The sequence below is a fragment of the Tachysurus fulvidraco genome, chromosome 12, assembly GCF_022655615.1.
Source record: "Tachysurus fulvidraco isolate hzauxx_2018 chromosome 12, HZAU_PFXX_2.0, whole genome shotgun sequence".
Lineage (NCBI taxonomy): Eukaryota > Metazoa > Chordata > Actinopteri > Siluriformes > Bagridae > Tachysurus > Tachysurus fulvidraco.
The window spans coordinates 13,550,083-13,572,466 of record NC_062529.1 but is presented as its reverse complement, the minus strand read 5'-3'; the positions used below and the strand labels follow the sequence as shown (position 1 = coordinate 13,572,466).

The window sequence follows — 22,384 nt, the reverse complement described above, 5'->3', positions numbered from 1 at the left end:
GTCTACTCTGATATATGGATCTGGAAGAGGATGTAGCACTACATGTGGTCTAATTCTGAACATCTGCTGTAACATCCAATCAGATTAATTGTACCTCTATTTATACAATACACTTCAATCTCAGACACTTAAGACATCTCTGTGCACCAACAGATATTCACTACTACCTGAAGATGAGAAAACAATGAAGACATATTAAACGACCCACTACTACATCTCCAGAACATCACATCCTTTGAAGTGAAATTATTTTCTTAGCACACCCCAGATTGTTTAGAAGCTGAAGTGAGAATGAAGTGTTTTTGTGGTATGCCTCTGAAACAGGGATATACTAGAGCCTTGCTCAAAAGCCTTACAGTGTCCAAATAGCAATTTTAGGAGAAATCAAAACCTTACCTAATTACATATTGGCCACTATTGTCATTATACATGCACACAACAAAACTTGGTGACTCTCTCTTAAGCAGCAACATATCAACATAAAAAATGACATTATGTACACAGGTTTGAGCAGTAATAACTAACAATAAATATGTAAGTGTTTATGTATAAATGTGCATAGTCATAGTCTGTTAAGTAGGGGGATTTGGCCAGGTCTACATGTGTGTACCAGAAGGGGATTATTGGAGGCCACACCCTGTGTATCACTTGCCAGATGGTAGAGGATCAAATAGGCAGTATCCAGGGTGTATTATGTCTCTGGAGGTCCTTTTACCCTTTTTCTTCTTCTTCTTCTTCTTTTTCACTTGGCTAGGCATAGACACTGTCCAGGTTTGGGAAGTCTGTTATGATGCTTGCTCACTGCATACAGTCATATGGTGAGAGAGGATACTTTCAAAGGCTCATTGGTAAAAGTTCAGCAAAAGTTGTTCAGGAAGTTGGTTTCAGGTAAAAGGTATTAGGGGTCTATGACATCTCTTTTGTTATGTAGACTTCAACGAATTTGGAGCACATACAGTGAGGACGTGGAGATAGCTGGTCTGTCTAATTAGTCCTTAGTCCCTCTCCTTCCTTATAGTGATCTCCTTTTGTTTTGGGGTGTCAAGGGCTGGGTTGTTGTGTTTGTACCATTTGGCAAGGTGTTCCACTTCCCTGTAGTTTCATCACCATCTGAAATAAGTCTTACTAATTAATATTGGAGGTGTGGATGAATGTGAAATCATGAATGAAAGAGTGAAGAGTACTGGGCTCAACACATAACCCTGAGGGGTTTCTGTCATCAAAGCTATAGTGGAGGCAGTTTGATTTTCAATCCTGACAAACCGTGGTATCTTCGTGAGAAAGTCCATGATCCATGATTGCCCAGACCTAGATTGCCCAGTTTGTTCGTTTCAAAATCGGTCAAGGCACACCATCTTTCAGCATTGTGAATCTCACCTGGTGTCACTATTGAACCAGTGTCTGCTACATAGTGGTGCACACTGAGTATTAAATCAGGCAAAAAAGTGGTTCAGGGCCTTGGGAAGGTTGGTGTCATTACTGGGCTGCAGCATGTAGATCTTGTAGTTTGTTGGTGTTTTTAATCCATTCTACATGTGAAGTAAATTTTAGAGAACAAAAGACATATGTTTGTGTTTGTGCAAAGTGAACTATGCTGGGTTCACTTCATATGAAACATGTTCTGACAGTCCCATGTTTTTAAATGGTGTGGCATTAAATGCCTCTGACATATTTGAGTTGACTTTGTCCAGAAAAATACTCTCTCTCATTGGTAAGATGACATTTTAATTAAATTTAGGCTTAAACAATTTAAGGTCTGTGTGGTTGAAGTCCCCCACCAGAATAACAAATCTGTCCAAGTTTGCTGCTGGCTGGTTGCTAATGAAAAGCACATAGCTTGTTTAGCATCAATCTAGCATAAGCTTGCTGAAGTACATTATTAGTGTTGCGAATTCCCTCAGAAGATAGTACAGCCTGAACCTTAGTACTAAACACTGGGGAATCCAGGGAGCAATATTTGAGCAACACACAACCCTCCTCTTTTGCTCTTCGGAAAATCCTATGCACTATCCACTTTTTAAATAGAATAACTAGCTAACTCAATAGCAATATTAAAGCCATATAAGCTGCACCTTACCTGAAAAATGAAGATAAAGTTCCACATATGACAATTTAAGTCAGCAGTCTAAGACAGCGAAAACAGGGTTCATTGTCATGGAGATTGAAGCATATTTAGCAGCATATATATATATATATATATATATATATATATATATATATATATATATATATATATATATATATATATATATATATATATATAGAGAGAGAGAGAGAGAGAGAGAGAGATAGAGAGAGGTAGCATATGGTGTCATTTTGTTGGTGTCACTTTGTTTGCTATGTAATCTAAATACTGCCATGTAAAGTATAAAATGCATTTGCTAGCCTTGTACTAAAACTGTAATTAAGGCATAATGTAGCATTCAAAAATCTCTTCTGTTCTCTGAGCACAGTGTTTACACAAATCTATTTAGTTAGAAACCTGGTGCTACCACATCTCAGTGTGATAGATTTTCAATTAATGAAGTTCTTATTTCTGTGAGTCATTGCTAAGGAATGCTGCCAAAGAGATTCTTGAATCTGACAGGAATGTTTTACAGCTAATTTCTTAACTTTCTGGTGGTTTAGTACTGCTGTGGCATTGCTGTAGCAGAGAAGTTAAACGATTGCTGCATGTGAAAAAAGAACTGCGCCTCTGACACTGTCAGTGTTTTGTCCATCATGGTTACGTTATTAATGATCTTTGATGCAGAAGAAATTGCTTTTTATGACAATGTCTGTTACACAAAAGGGTGTTCCTTGTATTTTCAAGCCGGAATTTTCTCCTAAATGCTCTTCATACTGATGGAGGAATTTGTGATCAAACCCTTCAAATGACTTCTATGCTTCTTTTTAGTACAGTAGGAATTCTTTTGAATTATCTATTGTGCACATTACAAAATGCAACACACTGTATTTTAAGACATTTATTTATTTATAAACTAGCTTTGTTTATCTTTATCCGTATTATACCCAAAACAGAGTGCCTTATGAAGAGACTCATTAGGCCGATACAATGTAGTCGGCATTATATCAAATAGTTTCAAGTATTCTCGTTTTGCTGGAAATGAGGATCAGAAGCTCTCAAGGCATGACAGAAGAAAAGAACCAGAAATATGTGGTTGTCATAGAAACCATAACTGCACCTAATCACCAGAGCAGCTTATTGAATATAAATATAGTTAATTTGTGTATATAAATATAGATAAATATGAGTGAAAATCAATCTTAATGACCATAAGTGACAGTATAATAACATAATAAATAACATTTTTAAATCTTGCACTGTAATGCTGCTGATTATAAAATACAGTTTGTATTTGTGAACACTGTGTGAACATTATGGGCATCATCTGTATTCAGCTGCACAGAGTGTCGTTTATTGGCGACTCTTTATTCACTGTAAGGACAGAATGCATAAAACTAATTTATAGGTACATTTTACCTGCAAGCAATTAACTGACTGAAGTGTATCTGCTGCATGTGGAAATGGCTCAACCAGGAATTACAGATGACCAGATATTATTTGGGTGGTGGATCGTTCCCAGTTACATAGCAACAGATGGGCTGTAATTGTATCTGTAATTGTATAACTACAAAGTGACCTCTGTGACTAGTGCTGATAAAATGGACACAGAGTTAAAATTAGAACTTATGTACTACCCGAACAGATACAATATGTTTTTCTTATATGTAAGGAAAAAGTGTCTTATGACTAAAAGCTCTTAAGTAATCCTCTTAATAAATAATAGTAAGACAGCTTTTTGTCTTTTGCACGTCTTTCTATAGTGTGAATTCCATTCATTTGCTACTTACATTTACTTACTTTCAACAGTAGTTAAATCAGAGGAATATGTAGAAAAGTGCATTTTCACTGAGTGCAGACTGGTGAAGGTAGCATCTGGAGACGTAATGTCATGACAGCTTTCTGCACTGTTCCTGCAGGTTGGAATTATGTGGTACACCCTGCCTCTTCAGAACATGACTCTCATCTTAGTAATTAGGTTTGCTTTTCAGAGCTGTAAGAGCCATACTGTAGTTGGGTGCTGTTCATTATTTCTATGACGCTGGACTGAATACTCAACATAGTGCATCTTAAAATATGTGTGTGTGTGTGTGTGTGTGTGTGTGTGTGTGTGTGTGTGTGTGTGTGTGTGTGTGTGTGTGTGTGTGTGTGTGTGTGTTGGTGTGTTTTGTCTCCATCAGCACTCAAATCTTTACCTGATGTTGCTGTCGCCACAGCAACATACTGCTGGTTTTACTGATTTATTCATTCCTGATGTTCTGCCTATGGCAAAGAAAAAACGAAGATGAGTAACAAAAATAGAAATAGAAAAAAGATGTTCAGATGTTCAGGCTGATTCTGAAGCTTTTAATAAACCACAAAGATATCACAAAGACCCTGGGAACAAAGGCCAAAATTATTTTGGCAAAACAAGATAATAGCTGACATTTGCTATCTCTCTTATGCAATCTTTTATTATATCTCTTACATTAAACACGCTAGTGATATACAAATAGCTCAATCCTGTAATAAAGGTGTACAGAGATTCTAAAACATATAATTGATGTCAGATATTTACTTTGTAATATGTTTCTAGAAACATTTTGACATGTTTTCCAAATTCTTTACACCATTTTATAACAGCTTGATATCATGCTAAGGGTGTTTAGTACAAGAAAAAATCCTTTTTTAAACATTAGCCATGTAACATTGTTGTTCCATCTGCTCTGTTTCTTCTCCTTGCCTGTTGATCTGATGTTCCTGTTAGATTTTGAGTAGCCTGGGTAGACACAAGCTGTCAAGGCTTCTCTGAGATGTTTTTTTTTTCATCTTTCCAGGCTCAGTGACGGACGACACCTTATTAGCCTTATGGTGCAGTGTTCATAATGTTTTAGTTTTATAGGTTTCTAGTGGGTATTTATTTAAGTAGAGTATTAGAACAATAGATACCATCTCTTAATTGGAATAAACAATCCTTAAATGAGATAAATACTGTTATACAGTTACAATAATAAGCTACAGTGTCTTATAATATAGCAACCAAATGCAACGCAATATAGCAACGCCAATGAAGCAATCTAGACTGGAGAGATATTCTAATAAATATTTTCTTAACTTGGATCAGAATTGGATCTTTCAGATAAATGAACCTGCCTTGAATTTTAATCTTCACCACTGCTTAGGGAAAACAAGCTAAGACTGGGGGAACTTTGGGTATGAGATAGATCCAAAAGGTTAGACAGTGGTGGACAGTGATTTATACGTTTGAACAAACTATCAATAATCAAAGAACAAAGTAAAAAGTTAGCTTTCAATATAGTTTTAAGTATTCTATCTCACATAACACTAGGAGAAATTAAGCTAAGACTGCAAAACAATTCTTTAAAACACACAGCTGGTTTTAGACCAAAATGATATATTAGTATGTAGGGCCTTAGTTTCTTTTCCACAGTACAGCATCAGTTCATCTTGGGAATTTTGGCATCTTGGATTTTGAGGCATTCCTCTTGCAGAAGAGTGGCCAGGTCACAGGTGATACTGGTAGAGGAAAAGGTTTCCTGACTTGCTACTTCAAAGCACCCCAAAGTGGCTCAATAATCTTCAGATCTGGTGACTGTGCAGGCCTTGGGAAATGTTCAATTTTATGTTCATGAAACCACTCTGTGTGTATTGGTGTATAATCATCCTGATACATGGCACCACCTTCAGGGTACAATGTTTAAACCACTGGATATACACAGTGAAATTAGATAAAGTTTCTCCAGAACCATGGTGCTACATAAACCAAAGACAGAGCTAAGGAAAGTTAAGTAAGTTAGTCCTAGCCACATAAAGTGCATCTGTGGAACCTGATGCAAACAGTGCAAGACAAAAGACAAAAAGACAAGCAGTGCAGGACAAGAATGGTTCATTAGTCCTTGGAGTGACAGGCATCTAGCACAAGTTGTGGGACTATGGAATGATATTGCAGCCCAAAAGAACACTGATCCATCCCCATGCTTCACTCAGTGCCTGCAATAGCCCAGGTTTTAAGATTCTTTTGTGCTTTTCCACACCATGACTCTATCAGGGAAAGACAGTGAATGGGTTTTGACTTTTTAATCATTTATACTTTACACCTTCAGATACTGTATAAATCATCTACTGTTTTATACGATCTAACCCAACAGTGGAAGTAAACCCCTCTCAATGATCTCTCAGTGATATTGTTATAAACCTAAAAATTCCTAAACTACTTGACAGAAGTACCACTCCACCTCATTAAAAACAGATTTTGTCCCAAAGAGTGTGATAACTGAGAAGACTGTTCAAGTGATTCTGGTTCACTGGTAATGCTGTTGTAACTGCTTTAGGCCTGAATTATGTTTTAGGAATAAAAATATTCTCTGCCAACTGGAAAAAGGTCAGCTTTGTTCAAAAGCACTTATATATTATAGCTTTTCTTTCATTAATACATCACTATATTTATAACCAAACTAAACTTTTGTCCATCCACCATCATATGCAGTCATTGACTTCATGAAATTCAGCATGTATCTGGTGATCCTCAAGATCTTCTCTAGGTGTACAGTGGAGAGCAGCCTAACCTGCTGCATTGCATGTGGGTTGGTAACTGAACTACTGAGGACAGGAAATCTTTAGCGTGAGTGATCAAGACAGCCTAGAGAATCATAGTGACAGATCTCTTATCACCCCAGGATATCTACACCAGGTGAAACTGCAGATGGGGCTAAAAGTGTAATCAGAGACCCCACTCACTTTTGAAGTCTGGTAAATGGTACAGCTGCATTACAGCCAGAACATCGAGAATCAGGGACAGTCTGTATTGCCAGGCTATCAGCCTCATTAACAACAGCCACCCACTACCATTTCCACCCACATAGTTTCCTCACATTGCATTTATTGCACAATACCTCATGCAAATACCTTTATTCAGAACACTACACCTCTGGTACAAACACACAGATTACAAACAATGTTTTGTATACCAGTTTTTTCATTCACATTTCTTCTTCCACACTGTCATCCTGCACTATATCTAAACAGCTTAGCATTTCTTATACTTTTATACAGATTTTTTTTTTACGGTACTGTTTATTTTCTACAGCACATGTGAAGAGCCTGCAAACTAACAATCTAATTGTGCAAAGAATCTAGCACATAAGACAAAGTTCTTGAACCTTGAATATGACCCACAGTACTACTAATCATACAGACATTTTGGACAAATCTGTTTCAGAGAAGATAATAGAAAAATGGTCATTGTTGTAAGTTATTTGTCATTATAAAATGTTTTTTACTTTATTATGAAATACACAGGGGGGCACGGTGGCTTAGTGGTTAGCATGTTTGCCTCACACCTCCAGGGTCGGGGTTCGATTCCTGCCTCCGCCTTGTGTGTGTGGTGTTTGCATGTTCTCCCCGTGCCTCGGGGGTTTCCTCCCCCGGTCCAAAGACATGCATGGTAGGTTGATTGGCATCTCTGGAAAATTGTCCGTAGTGTGTGAGTGAATGAAAGAGCGTGTGTGCCCTGCGATGGGTTGGCACTCCATCCAGGGTGTATCCTGCCTTGATGCCCAATGAAGCCTGAGATAGGCACAGGCTCCCCCGTGACCCGAGAAGTTTGGATATGCGGTAGAAAATGAGGGAGAATGAGGGAGAGTGAAATAGACAGATTTAAATTGTCACCATTTTTCCAAACATTCTTTTGGTGCATGAAAAAAGCCACAATGTTCTGAACACAGATTGATGCCTAAATTAATTGCACAACACAATGATATATGCTTAGCTATTCAACAGCTTTTTCTTAAACCAAAGTGTATAGCTTGAGAATCAATGGTGTAATGGTGTATTTCAAAAATATCCATGTAGGCTCAAGTAGGGTGCAGAACCCTGAAATGTTTACGACAAAACAAATGACTGCATTGAAATAACTTACAGAAAATACAGTAAATAGCAGCTCTGATAAACCCAGGAAAGTAGGAAAATTCAATCTGTTTGGTAGAAATATACATGTGAGGATATGACCCTAGGCTCAAAATTAATAGCTATTATACAGTTGATTATGTGTATAGGTGTGTGTGTGCGTGTGTGGGGAAAGCGAAGAAGCAAGACTGAATAATTGTTCCTGCTGTGTTTCCACATATAGCTTTTATTAATTAAGACTAAAGAGCAAGTGTGACAGGACAGTTTTATTAGAAATCCAGTAAATAATTGTAGGATATGAATAACAAGCATAAATAGCAGAACATCACAAAAAGGCTGTTTCCATACACCACAAGCCAGAAATTTAACAGCCAAAACTTTTCATTTCTGCACTACATGAAGATTGAAGACTTGACACAACACACTCTTGTAGAATAAGCTACAGTGACTCTGATTCTCTGTACCTTGGTAGATTTTTGATAAAGAAATGCATCTGCTATAATAATTCCACTGCAGTGGAGTTTATCATTCATAACTGGACAAAGACCCTGTTATAATTGAGCAGGGTTTCTTTACACCAAGCCTGGAAAGCCGCTTCAATTTACTTTATAGTTTGAACCATTCACGAATCCAAACACAGTGAATTCAACCGATGTGTTAATTACTAAACCAGTTATTTGTTAAATTAGAAGTGTAAGGAGAATTTAATTTGTGCACTGTTTGTGTTTACAACATAAAACACATTAAAAGTCAGATTAAGAGAACTCCCACAGATGTTACTTGGCTGACATAGAAGTGATCGTTGATGAATGTGTGTGAGAAAGTTCTTAGGCAGCACTGGATACTGCCAGCTTCTTCAGGTGATCCATAAACACCTGCAAGCTCACGTCATCTGTTAGAATGGGCGCACCAGACTCCTGCAAACAGAAAAGTAGGTATTTACTTATGAAGAAGCAAAAAAGGCACTCAAGTAATAAGTAATTAATTAAAAACACACAATTTTTTTGTATGGTTAGTGCATAAACATGTGTATTAATTTAGTAACATTGCCAGTTTAACCTTTATGCAGGCTTTAAATACGGATTAAGAACAATTATTTAATTATTACACTAAAGGCAAAAATTTGAAGAAAAAAAAAGAAGCAAGGAATGTCACCAAACATTGAAGTTACATGTGTATTATTATGCACTATGAACAATATTAACCTTACTACAAATATATGCACCCTACGAGTTGTATAATAATACGCATAAGCTATAACCCTACTTTGTGACTTACCTGGCCCCAGGCATACATGTTGTTATGGGTCTGAGAGGGGTTGACTTTAGACAGTAAGAACCGTGCCTGATTGGGGGAGAAAAAAATATAATAAAGCAAACAAACAAAAAAGCATTGTGCTGCAGGTAGTGCCATGATTTCAATTTGAGCCCTGGAGTACAATAAACGAGGGCTACATTACTACATTAAATTACTACAGAACAGTGTAGGAAAGTGACTGATCTATTACATACTCGAATGATTAAAAGGAACCATGAAGATGATCTTTAAAATTACAACCTCACTATAACTCCTACTGGACTAGTTCTATAGAGCAATCATCAATATTTACGTCATGCTGTGGCTTTATCGGCATATGAAAATTGCCTTTTAATTCATATACAGTATGCATGTTCCTAGTAGTGGGAACCACTTAATTTACAAAGGAGAAGATGACTACACAGCTTTACCTGGCTGCCTCCATGTTCAGTGTCAATATAACGAGGCATGGGGAAGCGTGTGTGCAAGATCTCCTGAGCATCGTCTACTGGAGCTTGTAAGAGGTGCCGGAAGTTCTCATACTCAGGCATGTCCTGGTATCCAGCTTTCCTCCACTGAGCCACTGTCTGCATGGAAAAAGACAACACTGCTATATGTAGTACTTTTAAGTAACACGTATAATGTAGCTTTGATTATGATCAGAATTTCTTAAGATTTTAGGTTTCTTTAGTAGTTAAGGTAGAAACAGTTAGATTAGCAAGTAGATACACTATATTGCCAAAATACATAATCTGTACGGTTCAATATGGACTTGGCCCACCCTTTGCAGCTATAACAGCTTCAATGCTTCTGGTATGGCTTTCCCAAGGTAACTGCAAAACCCAGACTCGTCCATCGGAGTCCCAGACAGAGAAGCATGATTCTTCACTCCAGAGACTAGAGTCCAGTGGCAGTGTGCTTTACACCACTGCATTTGACACTTTGCATTGCACTTGGTAATGCAAGGCTTGGATCCAGCTGCTCAGTCATGGAAACCCATTAATGAAGCTCTATTTGCACTGTCCTTGAACTAATCTGAAGTCCACACAAAGTTTAGAGGTCTGTAGCTACTGACTCTGTAGAAAGCTGGCAACTTCTGCACTGACCCCACTGATTTTACATGGCCTACCACGTTGTGACTGAGTTTTACACAAGTAACATGCTTGAATTGCTGAGCTCCTGAGAGCGACCCATTATTTTACAAATGTTTGTAAAAACAGTCTGCATGGCTAGGTGCTTAATTTTATATGTGGCCATGGAAGTGATTGGAATGCCTGAATTTAATGATTTGAAGGGGTGTCCCAAAACTTTTGGCAATATACTGCATCTTATGTGAATTATCACACATGCTGAAATATATAATACACCATTTACTCAGAATCAATGATTGTGCTTACCTCTCCATGGTATATGAGAATCTGGAAGAATGTGTCCATCAGGAGGATTCGGTCTGGCAGAATGCTGCTGCTGTCCAACAACACTGGCTACAAAACATTTTACCAAAGTATAAATGGTTTTATTTTTATTTCGTATCGTCAAGGTACAGATGTAGGCCGCTTTGTGCATGTTCTTTTAATATATGCCAAGTAAGACAATAAAATTAAATTTTTTATTTATCTTGACAGCATTATTTTTCAAAATAGTGTTGCCCCATATTGCATCTCCTGGACAGATGCCAAACACACCTCAGTATTACAGCCAATGTTTTAAAACCTTGTGCACCACTGTGGATCCCTCAACCTGCCATTAAAAATTGTTTTTTTTTTTTTGCCTCAAGCTCAAACTGTGAAAATTATATACTTTGGCAGGAAGAGGAACCAGAGATAGCAATTATTCTCTCTCTCTCTCTCTCTCCCTGTCCCTATCCCTATCTCTCTCTCTCTCACTCTCACACACAAACAAAATCTCCAACTAAATTTTTAAAAGAATCACCTATACACAGTTACACCAAATGGGTGCTAAGAAAATTCACAGAAGATAATACATATGTGGCAATGGAAAACAGAGTTGAAAACATCCTGCTTGCTAGGATGTGAAACACTAGGCAATAATCTTTTGGGTCATGGGAATTAAGGTTTATGATCACCATGACAGTGCATTTCTGAGGCACTACCTCGTATTAGAATATGTAATGGATTATAGTGGCTACAAAGAGAAGAGAAAGAAAATCACCAATTTACTCAATCCCTTATGTAGCTACTACATTATGTGTATATTATATTATGTATAAGGCACAATATGTATAAGGCACACAAGAATAAATAACTACATGAATACCTCTGGGGGGCCATTGAAGGAGTAGGCATACAGAATTGGCTGAATCATGATGAGCGACTGAGTGAGATCCTGTCTCATGAAATGATGTCTGTAGTAGGAGCTCTCATCAGGACTGTTGTTGAATACTTGTAGGAATGGAGACCTCCTCAGATGGAACATAAACTGTTAATACAAAAACGAAATGTCAGAATGAAACTTCAGCAGACCCCAAGTCAGATCTGGGCAAGAAATCACAAAGTGAGAGTCAGAGGTTTCATTCTTACCTGAGGGTACAAAGAGAAGGTCTCAGAGAAACGAAATGAGGTCGGATCATCTTTGTGGTAATCTCCAAATTTCTGACACTAAAACAAAACAGTAATGGAGGGTTTCAAAATAGCTGGGGGAAAATATGGATAAGAGTAAAATCTATTTCTAATTCTTTTGGAGTTTTCTGATTCATTAGCTGTCTAATTTGATTCTTCTCACCAGACGGATAAGTTGCCGATCCAGCCAGCGAAGGACATCTGGTCCTTCTTCTGATTCAGCTCTACAGACGGCCAGGCGGGCCATAAGGATGGCAGAAGCCTCCTGATCAAATGACGCAGAAATGTTCTGAATCTGCGTCTGAGCATCCGCCCAGCTGAGAAAGACAAGGAGAAATCACATCATTGACCTTTGCACACTTATCAATATAAGCCACACTGAGTTACATACAAGTGTCTGAACATTTAATAAGTAAATAAATGTGGATGCCGAGACATCAAGGTCAACAATCACAAGCCCTTTGTCCCAAGATACCTTTCAGAGCTGCAATACCCTACAGCTAAAAGTAAAACTAACAAACTAAGCAACGGTGGCAAAGAATAACATCAGTTTACTATATCTGTAGCTTAACTGCCTGAAATGAACAAATACTAAGAAAAGAACTAACTTCCTGGTGACAGTGGTGACTCTGATGCGTCTCTGCCCACTGGAGTGCTGGTATTGCGTCATGAATTGTATGGCACCTTGACCTCCCTGGGGGATTGGAGCATTGTGCTGCAAAACAATATAAAAACACTTTTTTAACAACCCATTCAACAACATGACCTTGTTACTACCAGGTGTGATCTACAGTATAGCCTATTCATACATATAAAACAATCAGGACATGTTATACTGCAAAACTCTCTGGTAACATTGCATTAGTAGACAATACGCTAAATATCATTTAACAGGTCTAAATAAATCACTCCATAGTGACCCCACAATGAAGGACGGATGTAAATATAAAAAGGCACATCGCAACTTCTTTTTGATCACTGACTCACTTATCCCTTCACTGCTATTAGCATGACACTCAACACAGAAAACCAATCAGTGGCAGTAATCTGGAGGCCTACTCTCAGCAATGCTAGGAGCAATGTTTAGATTAAATACATGGCAAACTCCCTGTATCTCAATTACACCACTGTACTGGTACCGCAACACTGCCAAAGTTTTAGTGTGCTGTTGATGATTAGCCAACAAACAGAAATTACATCTTAAACTGCTTTAGAGTCATGATTATTGCCAATTACCTTAACAACACTTGTGTGCAGGAAGGCTCATTAACTTGCCAGTCAGTAGATACAGCAGAAAGAGGATATTAAATCTGGAGCCTCTTGTTTACAGAACAACCTAAATCCAATCACTTGTAACAGCCTGTGTCCACTGAAGCGGTCTTCGTTAAATGTTGAAAACTTGGAGTTGTTCACATAATTTTGCCACGTAAAGTGGGTTTGTTTGCAGTGATCGAGACAACAGGTAGAGAAGGAAAGCTAAGCTGACACTCCCTAGAGATTAGCGTGCTGAGAACATTAATGACTGCATTGGATCATCCAATCATGAGGCACAGCATGAAGTCCACACCTGCATAAAAGCCAGAATCACTCTCTGGAGCTTTGACGCTGTATGGGATAATCTGATTGTTAAACATGATTTTTTGGAGACGTTGAAGACAATGGCTGGGATTCACTGCTGTGCATCTGAGCTTTTCAGACATCTATGTGAATTCAACAAGAAGGAGTCACTTCTAATTTAGCAGGATGCAGTGGATAAAGGTGGCATATGCAGGACTGATGATTTGTTCCAGTTTGTGCTCAGTGTGCGGGAACACCGTACTACTGCTCCTGCTGCTGTCTGACAGGAACCTGCAGACTGAGACATGGACCCTGACGCTCAGTTTCAGCCTGAGTGATCTGGCACTTGGCCTCTCAACCATCCCTTTCGGAGCCCATAACAGCCTGTTCCGGCCACAGGGATATGCCAGCTCAAGTGCTCTGTGCCAAGGCAGTGCTTTTCTTTTCCTGCTGCTCCAGTTGGCATCAGTCCACTCACTTACCTGGGCTACCATTGACAAGTTCACAGAGATCTGCTTTCCTCTTAAATATCCACGAATCTTCAATGCCCGCAGAACCAGAGCGATCCTCACCATCATTTGGATTTATTCACTCTTGAACGCCTCTCTGCCGTTGCTGGGGTTTGGAAATTATAGCTACAGCAGCAGCAGGTTTCTCTGTGCTCCCAGCTTTGAGCCTGCCAACACTGGTTTCAATATGTTCTTCATAGTAGTGGGAATCATCACGCCCATTTTAGCAATGTGCTGCCTGTACGGCTACATTGTGTACATAGCCTGGAATCAAGTACGACGAGGGACATTTGTTTGCAACGAACATCACTGTTTTTATGTTCCTGCCAATAATTATTTCAAGAGCTCCATTGTCATGGTGACAACCACAGGTAAGCTGCACAAGAGCTGAGACATGATTATGGGAAAATGATTATTTATTGGTGGAGATTGATCATTGCCTCGATGCTTTGCATTGTCTGGTAATATACAATCCCACTGATTGAAACAACCTGTGCTACTCTTAATGATTAACTGAGTCACATGATCTGTGTATGTCAATAGTGTGTCTGCTCATTTGCTGGCTGCCATATATCACCATCTGCTTCCATGAGACTCTGACAGGAAGCGAGAGCCCTCAACCCGCCTCTGCTATAGCCACCTGGCTCATGCTCTTCACCTCCACGCTCAACCCGTGGACCAGCTCTATGTCCCAGACGTAAGCAATAGAATTACTTAAACCTGATCTGGTAACAGATCATTTTATTTTGTCTGTAATATAACAGTGTGGGTGGGTTAATGAAGACTTCAGTAGGGTGAAGGCCAAGTTTTTGCTTTTCGGTGGCTTTTCTAGAATGTCTCATTTATGCTAGGTTCATATGTGATATTAATGTAGGTCATCACTTTGCATGACAAGTTCAATCATGTCTGGTCGTGCTACTGCCTTGCTATGAATTGTGTGAAATTAGCTAAAAAAAACAACTTAACCAGGGGTCCCTGTACCATTACTGTGCAAAAGCTTAGTCAATTATAGCCAAATATAAAAAAAGGTTACACAAAGGTGCTGCTTAACATTCTTTAATGTATGAATAAATATGTGGGTGGTTAATCGTGACTTTGTTCCTTTTAGGAGGTACAGAGTCGCTCTGCACAGGAGTGTAAACAGAATACGCCGGTGTGGACAGAAGAACTCCATCTCCAGAAGTACAGAAATGCGCAGAGAGAGTCACAACTGTCCCTCTTCAGTGTCCAGTGCACCTCGAGTACTACAAAAAGCACACACTGACCATGCAAATGAGCCCAAAGGGAGCTGAGCATGCTTTTCTTACCTCTGGCTGCTGTATGAATGCAAGACCATACAAACAATGTGCTACAGAAAATAGATAAGTTAACACCTTTTCATGGGAAGCACAGTAACTAACTGGGCTTTTGAGATGACAAGCACAAACATGCAGATTTAAAAGCCTGAGCTATAATGTGAACAGTAACTTCTGAAAATTGTACTAAGAGAAATGTGAGAAGGGAAAGCTTATGATTTGACTATTTATTGTAATTTATTTAAAATTATATTTAAGGTGTTGTGTATTCAAATTTATTGAAAGAGCTTTTGATTTGACTGTTCAATAGGACTAAATATATATATATACAGACACACACACACGTGTGTATGTATGAGAGAGAGATAGATGGGGGGTGTATATATAAAAGTACAAATACATTTAAATACATTTTGAGTGAGAATTAATGCTAATTAGAAGCTAGAAAGATAGAAACATGATGTACCACCTGAATGAAATTATGTAATGACTGTATGTGGATTAGCACATTATCATCAAGCCTAAATGGCCTTATACTATTTCCAAAGAATTACTATGGTGCCACATTGTACTGAAATACAAAAGGAAGACTTTTTTGGTTTTGTGGTCATAAGAAGTAGAGAGATGCATGATTTTGTAGACTTACAAAATTGCAAAACAATAAATATGAATATCAAATGAGTCAATTTCAAAGTGAATCTTGAGCAAGTACAATTGTTCCTTGATCAGATCTGCCCTCTTGTGGACGAACCCAACAACACATGTAATGACAAATTACCATGTGGTGTTCAAATTTCTCATAGCATCTCATTTTACACATGTACTCAGAGTGTAATTTCAGATGTAGCTCTGACTACAACTTATCATGAGTACACGGTCATTTCTTAATATGTAAACTTGCAGGAAATTAAAATTGTTACCTGACTGACAACTTCAAAGTAAACTGCCAGCGTTGTGTTGGGGTCCAAACCACAGATCTTCCACTGGCAGGTACCACCTGTGCCTATTTCCTGAAATAAGTGACCAGAGGTCAGAAATGATATCACACATACAAAAAAATCATTATTTATATATTGTGTGTGTATATATAATAAAAATACATACATACATGTACACGCACACACACGCGTATATATATGAGAGTAAATTCCAACTCACATTTTCTGACACACAAGGTCCCTTTGCGTTCAGGGAGACACATGGTCCAATTGCTCCTGATATCTTAATTTCTCTTGATGTCTGGAATATGAATGGTTGTTAGGAATGCTGATGACTTCTATAAGATATGGAAAAAATGTTTAAATGATTAACTACCTTAATTTCTAGAGATCCTGCAAAGGCCATTTTAAAAGATCCTTGCACATCCTTATTGAAAACCCTCTGGAAGGTTTGCTTGAACAGTGAGGTGTTGAAGGAGTCCGCCATCACCATATAACCCCTGCATCAAAAGAATGATTCATACATTTTTTCACAAAACACTCATAACCCCATGAAGCATTTCATGAGCAAGCAGATTGTAGGGATTAAATTCACATCATGACCATTTGTAATATAGGTAACTTACAAATTTCATTTGGAAAATTTAAAACCTCTGTAAAATTCCACCAAATTACTGCATGTTATAACAGACATTCAGTCCAATCATAAACGTTATATGCTGTACTCTCACCCTGTGTAGTTAGTGCAACATTTCATCTCTGCCAATCCTGTCTGGTCCAGGGCACAGGCATAAATGTCAATGATGTGACCATTGGCTGATGCTCGGTTTGCCAAGGCTTCATAGTGCTATATGGATATAACGGCATGTTAAGCTCACATTTCAGTGTCATCCACAGAAGAGTCAGAATTTTGTCTACACCAACAATGCTAATATCTTTCAAATGACAACAAAGCTACAGCTCTTTGTTGTTCCCAAATGCTGAAAAAAGGTAACTTACTTTTGTGGCTTTTTTCATGAATTTTGCATTGTCCTTCTCTATGTCATGCCAGGAGCGAATAGGTGTCTTCAGCTCATCTCCAACCACCATGCCTGGGCCCTGGGTGGCCGGGCCACCAATAAAGGTCATTATTCGAGCCCCTGTGTTGGGGAAGGTGCACTATAACAAGATAAATTAAAAAAAAAAAAAAAAAAAGGTAGTCATACATACAGATGTCAAAAACAATTAATTATAATGTATAATTTGAGACATTTAAATATTGTTAAATTAATCCTTTATGAACATTAATCAAGGTCAATTTCAAACACATGCCTCTAAAATTCAAGGATTGCTCAAGATTCTGGTGTTTAAAAATATAGCCGTGTTGTCTCATGGCTGACCCTGCACTCTGACTCCAGTTAAAAAAAATCTTACCACTATACTACAATGTATGTGTGACAAATTAAAGCTTATCTATTATCAAATGTAAGCTTTTGAACACATCAGCTGGCTCTGTCAGTTTATATACATATTGTATACACACACACACACACACACGATAATTTATATTGTGACAATATATTACAATACAGCCATCACCCTGTTATTATACCCTAGATGATGTGAATAGCACCAACAGCCACAATTACATGCTACAGAATGACACTTACCTCTAACAGTCCAACAGCAATAGATAGCGCTACTCCTAATGATCTGAGGGGCCGTTTACCCTGGGTGACAGGCCAGGGGTCTTTCTGCAGCTCTCCCAGAAGATCAGTCAAGTTCATATCAATATTCTGCACTGGCTGTAAGAATCTGAGCAAAACAGCTGTATGTAATTTTACACCATACATCTAAACAACCCCAAAAATTATTCCTTGATTTATGTGACACTTAGATAAAATAATGAATATTTTCCACCACATCACAAATGTGATACCTGTTAGAAGTTGGAGCTTGAGGTTGTTGAGGTCCACGGCCAGCTTGAGATGCAGTTTGTTTGCTCAGACCAAGCATCTCCTGCACACAATATGATTCAGAAAACCATTCCTCCAGAGATCTCTAAACCCTAAATCTAAAACTGATGGCCTATATTGTTGATTAAATATTATTCCAGAGTTTCTATTCTCCTAGTCCAGATATTCTGAAACTGGTATGCAGTGATGTAGAGTTAGTGGTTCAGATGAATTAAGATACAATGAATACTCTATAAGTAAGAATAAATTGAGATACATTAAAAAACTAATAGAAAAATAGTATTTACCTGTAGCTGTTTGGCACTGAGGTCTTTGGTCCCTCTGAAAACATAGCTTTTGGAGATGCCCTCACAGCCCAGCTCATGCACCTGCACCATCCGTCCAAATGTGATGAGACCCACTAAGGCTGTGGGGGGCAGCAGACTCAGAGACATCTGTAGAGATTCCTTCAGAGCCTGCAAGTCCTCATCTTCCATACACGTGTCAACCACATACAGAAAGTTCAGGGGCATCTGAGGACCTCTCTGTGAATACAAGATTGGGAAACGGGATTTCAGAATTTATTCCTTACATCTTTTCTTGTATACCTAAATCATATTCTGTTAAATTGGCTGTTAAACCCAAAGTTAAGGATCTAACTCATTGATGTGAAACAGTATGACAATATTTTCACAAACTATTTCCTATTTTGAGGGTTGGCGTCATACGTGACGTCAGGGATGTCAACCTATTCAGGGAGCTAAGCTTATTTAACTCACATGCTGTCAAAACAACATTGTGTTTGTCTAAAACACAAGAGACAATCATACAGCAGTAAAAGAATGTTATTAGAGAAAGTCTAAAATGTATGCCAATAAAAGGGCTGTCAGCTCTGCCACGTGGTAAGATGTGGCTCGCCAGTGACGCAAATGACGTTTGTACAAAGTGAAATGACAATAGGAGTAAAGCCTCCTAAAGTTGCTATTTAAAAAGCAAATGATGCCAGTAGACACGTCAGTCTGAAAACAATTTAGAAAAGGCAGCGTCAGCAGTCGTCACCACTAGCCTTGTGATATGCATGGTATGTTAGGAATGTATTGACATCCAAAATATAAACAAAGTTGCCAGGCACTGTTTACTTAAGAGACATTTTCGTACGCAATTCATCCACAATGAAATTAACTGTCCATGATTACAAAATCATGATCATGAATAGTTAAATGTAGCAAAAGATAGTAGTTCCATCAGACACCATAACATGGTTAAACACATGCCTACTTTAAAATGAATAAATGCATTAGTTATGTGTCAAGCAGACAAATTTACCTGGACTACATATTCAATGGTGGAGAACTGTGGAAGCAATTCAGCTGGTTGGTTCACCTCTGATATTCCAGCATAGGTTGGCGGAAACTAGAAAGCATTTACATTAAAAATGTCAAGTTGATCAACAGCTGCCTCCCAAATTTAAACAAATGATTCAATAACTGCTCATTATCAAAGCCCTTACCTGGTTTCTTTGATAACAGAAATTGCAGGCCCACAGTTTTGCCCTGTAATCCACTTGGCTAAGTGAGAGAGAAGACATTTTTTTTAAATTAATTATTGTATTTGAATAATACAATATTATATATTGTTTATAATATACATTGTTATACATGTGTGCATGTATGTATATATAAAAAGCAATAACAATGTATATTATACATTTATTCCTCTTGTTAAACTTTTTTTTATGGTTGAACATTAGCATCTTGCCTTCCAATGAATTATATTACATGATCAATGCTGATATTCACATTGTTTTTTTGTTTAGAAAAAGCAAAACTAAAGCTTTTGTTATTTACTATTTGTCTTACAGTGTATTATGTACCACAAGACTGCCTGTATAATTATAGCATTTTTAATACAGACAATGCAGTGTTATATGAGAGTTTATGTTACTCTGTGTCTCTGGTATGTGATGAAACATGACACATGGTACAGGGTGAATCCGTGGCACTTTTATTTGTCCATATCAGGAAACCTTATGAATGTTTAAAGGCAACCAGTATCTGGTGAACAGGTTTCAATGTGAGATAGTAGTTAAGTAGTTAATGACAACACCTTCTAACTCACCATAGCGGATTGAGTACAGCTCGGCAGGAGGCACGGCTACATAACACCGGCTCATATTGTATAGGTGGGAGATCCGGACGCTCTTTCAATGGGGTAAAGAGAGAGGCCACAGGTACTACCATGCGCGTGGCCTCTAGTCTACTGGAGGGCCAAACGTTCCAGCTAAAACGTACACCATCTCGGTCTTCGTTCTGCTGAATGAACTCAGGAAAAGTTGTCATTGCACCTTATGGGATCTTTGTGCTGTGAAGAAAGTGTACATAAGAATAAATAGAGCTGTAAACAGTACTGATAACACTAAAGAATCAGAATCAGCTTTATTGCCAGGCATGTTTTCACATGCGAGAACTTTGTTTTAGTGCCAGAAACTAAAACTAGAACACACACACACACACACACACACACACACACACACACATACATACATATATAAACACACAGATGACAGCATAACTGCAGCTATTCACATATGTGAAGCCTAATCTAATGTGTGATGAAGGTGTGCTTTAAAACAGAGAGCTTATCTACACTGACACATAACATGAACTGGACTTCCGGTTACTTTTGAGAACTTTCAACTCTATAGCCAACATCATGTTAGATATTTGTTGTTGTTGTTTTACCCAAAAGGTGATTTTTCACAGTTCATTATATGAAAAACCAAAAGGTTCTAAACCTTTTTAAGGTTTCTAACGTTATAATCCACAAATCCAACAGACTCTAAACCAAAAAAAGTACACAAACTCTTTCAGAAACCATCCAGTACTATCAGAAAAATCGATCGTTGTAAATATTAACAGACTGAATCTGAGGGTCCAAGTTGTAGTTTAAATCCGGGTCATTCATTAGAAACCCCAACGCTGCTAACTTGCTGCTAACTTGTACGTTATCGACGTTAACATCGATACACAGCTAAACACAACATAAACATCTCATTTAGAAAGCAGCTCGAGTTGATATTTAATAATACAGGGAAAAAAAATACAGATGTACGGAGTAACATAAAAACGCCGTGAAATATGTTGCCACATCAGTACAAGCTTCGGCTAACGACACAGAACCGGATTATGTGAAACAGAACCGATAAATAACTACAGGGTACATTTACTAATAACAACATGTATCATTAGGGACTAAATTAGACTTAGTCGGCGTCCATGGACTACACTGAAACGATGTTTATTATATTAAGTAGTGAACTTACCTAGAAGCGGTTTGTCTGAGGCGCTCGGCTCGGCCGGACTGTACTGATGCGCTGACGTATCAAACATGGCTGAAGGGGCGCTGCCACGTCATTAGAGAACTGCAGAGGTGGAGCTACAATGCCTGCCTCACGTGTTAACCCCTTCATTCCCCAGCGCCATTACAACGTTTATCTAATAGACTCTAGACTCTGCTATGCTAAAGAGGAGATGCCAACTCCATGTGGTCTTTGGGGACAACAGTCTCCTCATTAGTACAACATTTGTCAGACTGTATATTTATAATCACATCCTGATGAGGATGTCACACAAATGAGGATGAGGATGTTTCCCTTTGAGTGGTTCCTCTCAAGGTTTCTTCCTTTACCATTTAAGGGAGTATTTTCTCCCCACAGTCACCTGAGTTACCTCAGACCTATATCTTTATATAATATAAACTATAATATCTAATATTAATCTTGATTTTCGTATTATATTAATCTTTGAATTCTTTATTATAACATTTTTTTCTATGTTAATGTTCTGTAAAGCTGCTTTGAGACAATGTCAATCGTAAAAAGCACTATACAAGTAAATTTAAATTGAACTGAATTAATAGAAACTCGTTGTTCATAATGACACCCAGAATTGGACACCAGTCTTAAGAGGTGCACCATGTACACATACACGTCAAATAACTTTGTCTGGATGCAATGGAACGCCAAGTTTCTTTCCCCAGGCAATCACCCTGATCAACAACTCACCATAATTATATTCACCGCTTCCTATCTATAAGTACTGCATTATCAGGACTGTCAGTCATCAAATCAACTGTATATAATACACACACTACTGCTGTATATTGTACAAAAAGCATAATATTGCACAATAGTTATTTGCACTCCCACACTATGTACATAACTGATCAGTCATATTCTATATTCATATTTAATACTCATTTTGTCTACTTTTGAGAGTCACAAACAGCTGGAACCAAATTCCTTGTGT

The 22,384-nt window shown here is 38.1% G+C and overlaps 2 protein-coding genes across 2 annotated transcripts; one reads left to right on the top strand and one right to left on the bottom strand.

Annotated features, from left to right (window-relative positions):
- Positions 1–8,162: 8,162 nt before the first annotated feature.
- On the bottom strand, positions 8,163–21,556 carry sec23a (Sec23 homolog A, coat complex II component). Its single transcript, XM_027172509.2, has 20 exons — positions 21,400–21,556; positions 20,196–20,438; positions 19,588–19,645; positions 19,404–19,490; positions 18,386–18,622; positions 18,062–18,141; positions 17,793–17,937; positions 17,143–17,301; positions 16,875–16,990; positions 16,520–16,643; positions 16,364–16,444; positions 16,126–16,215; positions 12,453–12,559; positions 12,008–12,161; positions 11,806–11,883; positions 11,543–11,704; positions 10,663–10,749; positions 9,697–9,852; positions 9,248–9,313; positions 8,163–8,886 (listed from the first exon to the last, which is right to left on the bottom strand). The coding sequence occupies exons 2-20, from the start codon at positions 20,414–20,416 to the stop codon at positions 8,797–8,799; spliced, it is 2,298 nt and encodes a 765-aa protein (XP_027028310.1). The 5' UTR covers positions 20,417–20,438; positions 21,400–21,556; the 3' UTR covers positions 8,163–8,796.
- On the top strand, positions 13,549–15,407 carry LOC113659604 (adenosine receptor A3). Its single transcript, XM_027172510.2, has 3 exons — positions 13,549–14,281; positions 14,454–14,607; positions 15,019–15,407. The coding sequence occupies exons 1-3, from the start codon at positions 13,588–13,590 to the stop codon at positions 15,200–15,202; spliced, it is 1,032 nt and encodes a 343-aa protein (XP_027028311.2). The 5' UTR covers positions 13,549–13,587; the 3' UTR covers positions 15,203–15,407.
- Positions 21,557–22,384: the final 828 nt, after the last annotated feature.

Coding starts and splice junctions, on each gene's coding strand:
- LOC113659604 (XM_027172510.2), top strand. CDS start 13,588: ATGCAGTGGATAAAGGTGGCATATGCAGGACTGATGATTTGTTCCAGT. Junction 14,282..14,453: donor TGTCATGGTGACAACCACAG/GTAAGCTGCACA, acceptor GTATGTCAATAG/TGTGTCTGCTCATTTGCTGG. Junction 14,608..15,018: donor ACCAGCTCTATGTCCCAGAC/GTAAGCAATAGA, acceptor TGTTCCTTTTAG/GAGGTACAGAGTCGCTCTGC.
- sec23a (XM_027172509.2), bottom strand. CDS start 20,416: ATGACAACTTTTCCTGAGTTCATTCAGCAGAACGAAGACCGAGATGGT. Junction 19,491..19,587: donor TCTGTTATCAAAGAAACCAG/GTAAGGGCTTTG, acceptor AATGCTTTCTAG/TTTCCGCCAACCTATGCTGG. Junction 12,560..16,125: donor ACTTTGAAGTTGTCAGTCAG/GTAACAATTTTA, acceptor ATTGTTTTGCAG/CACAATGCTCCAATCCCCCA.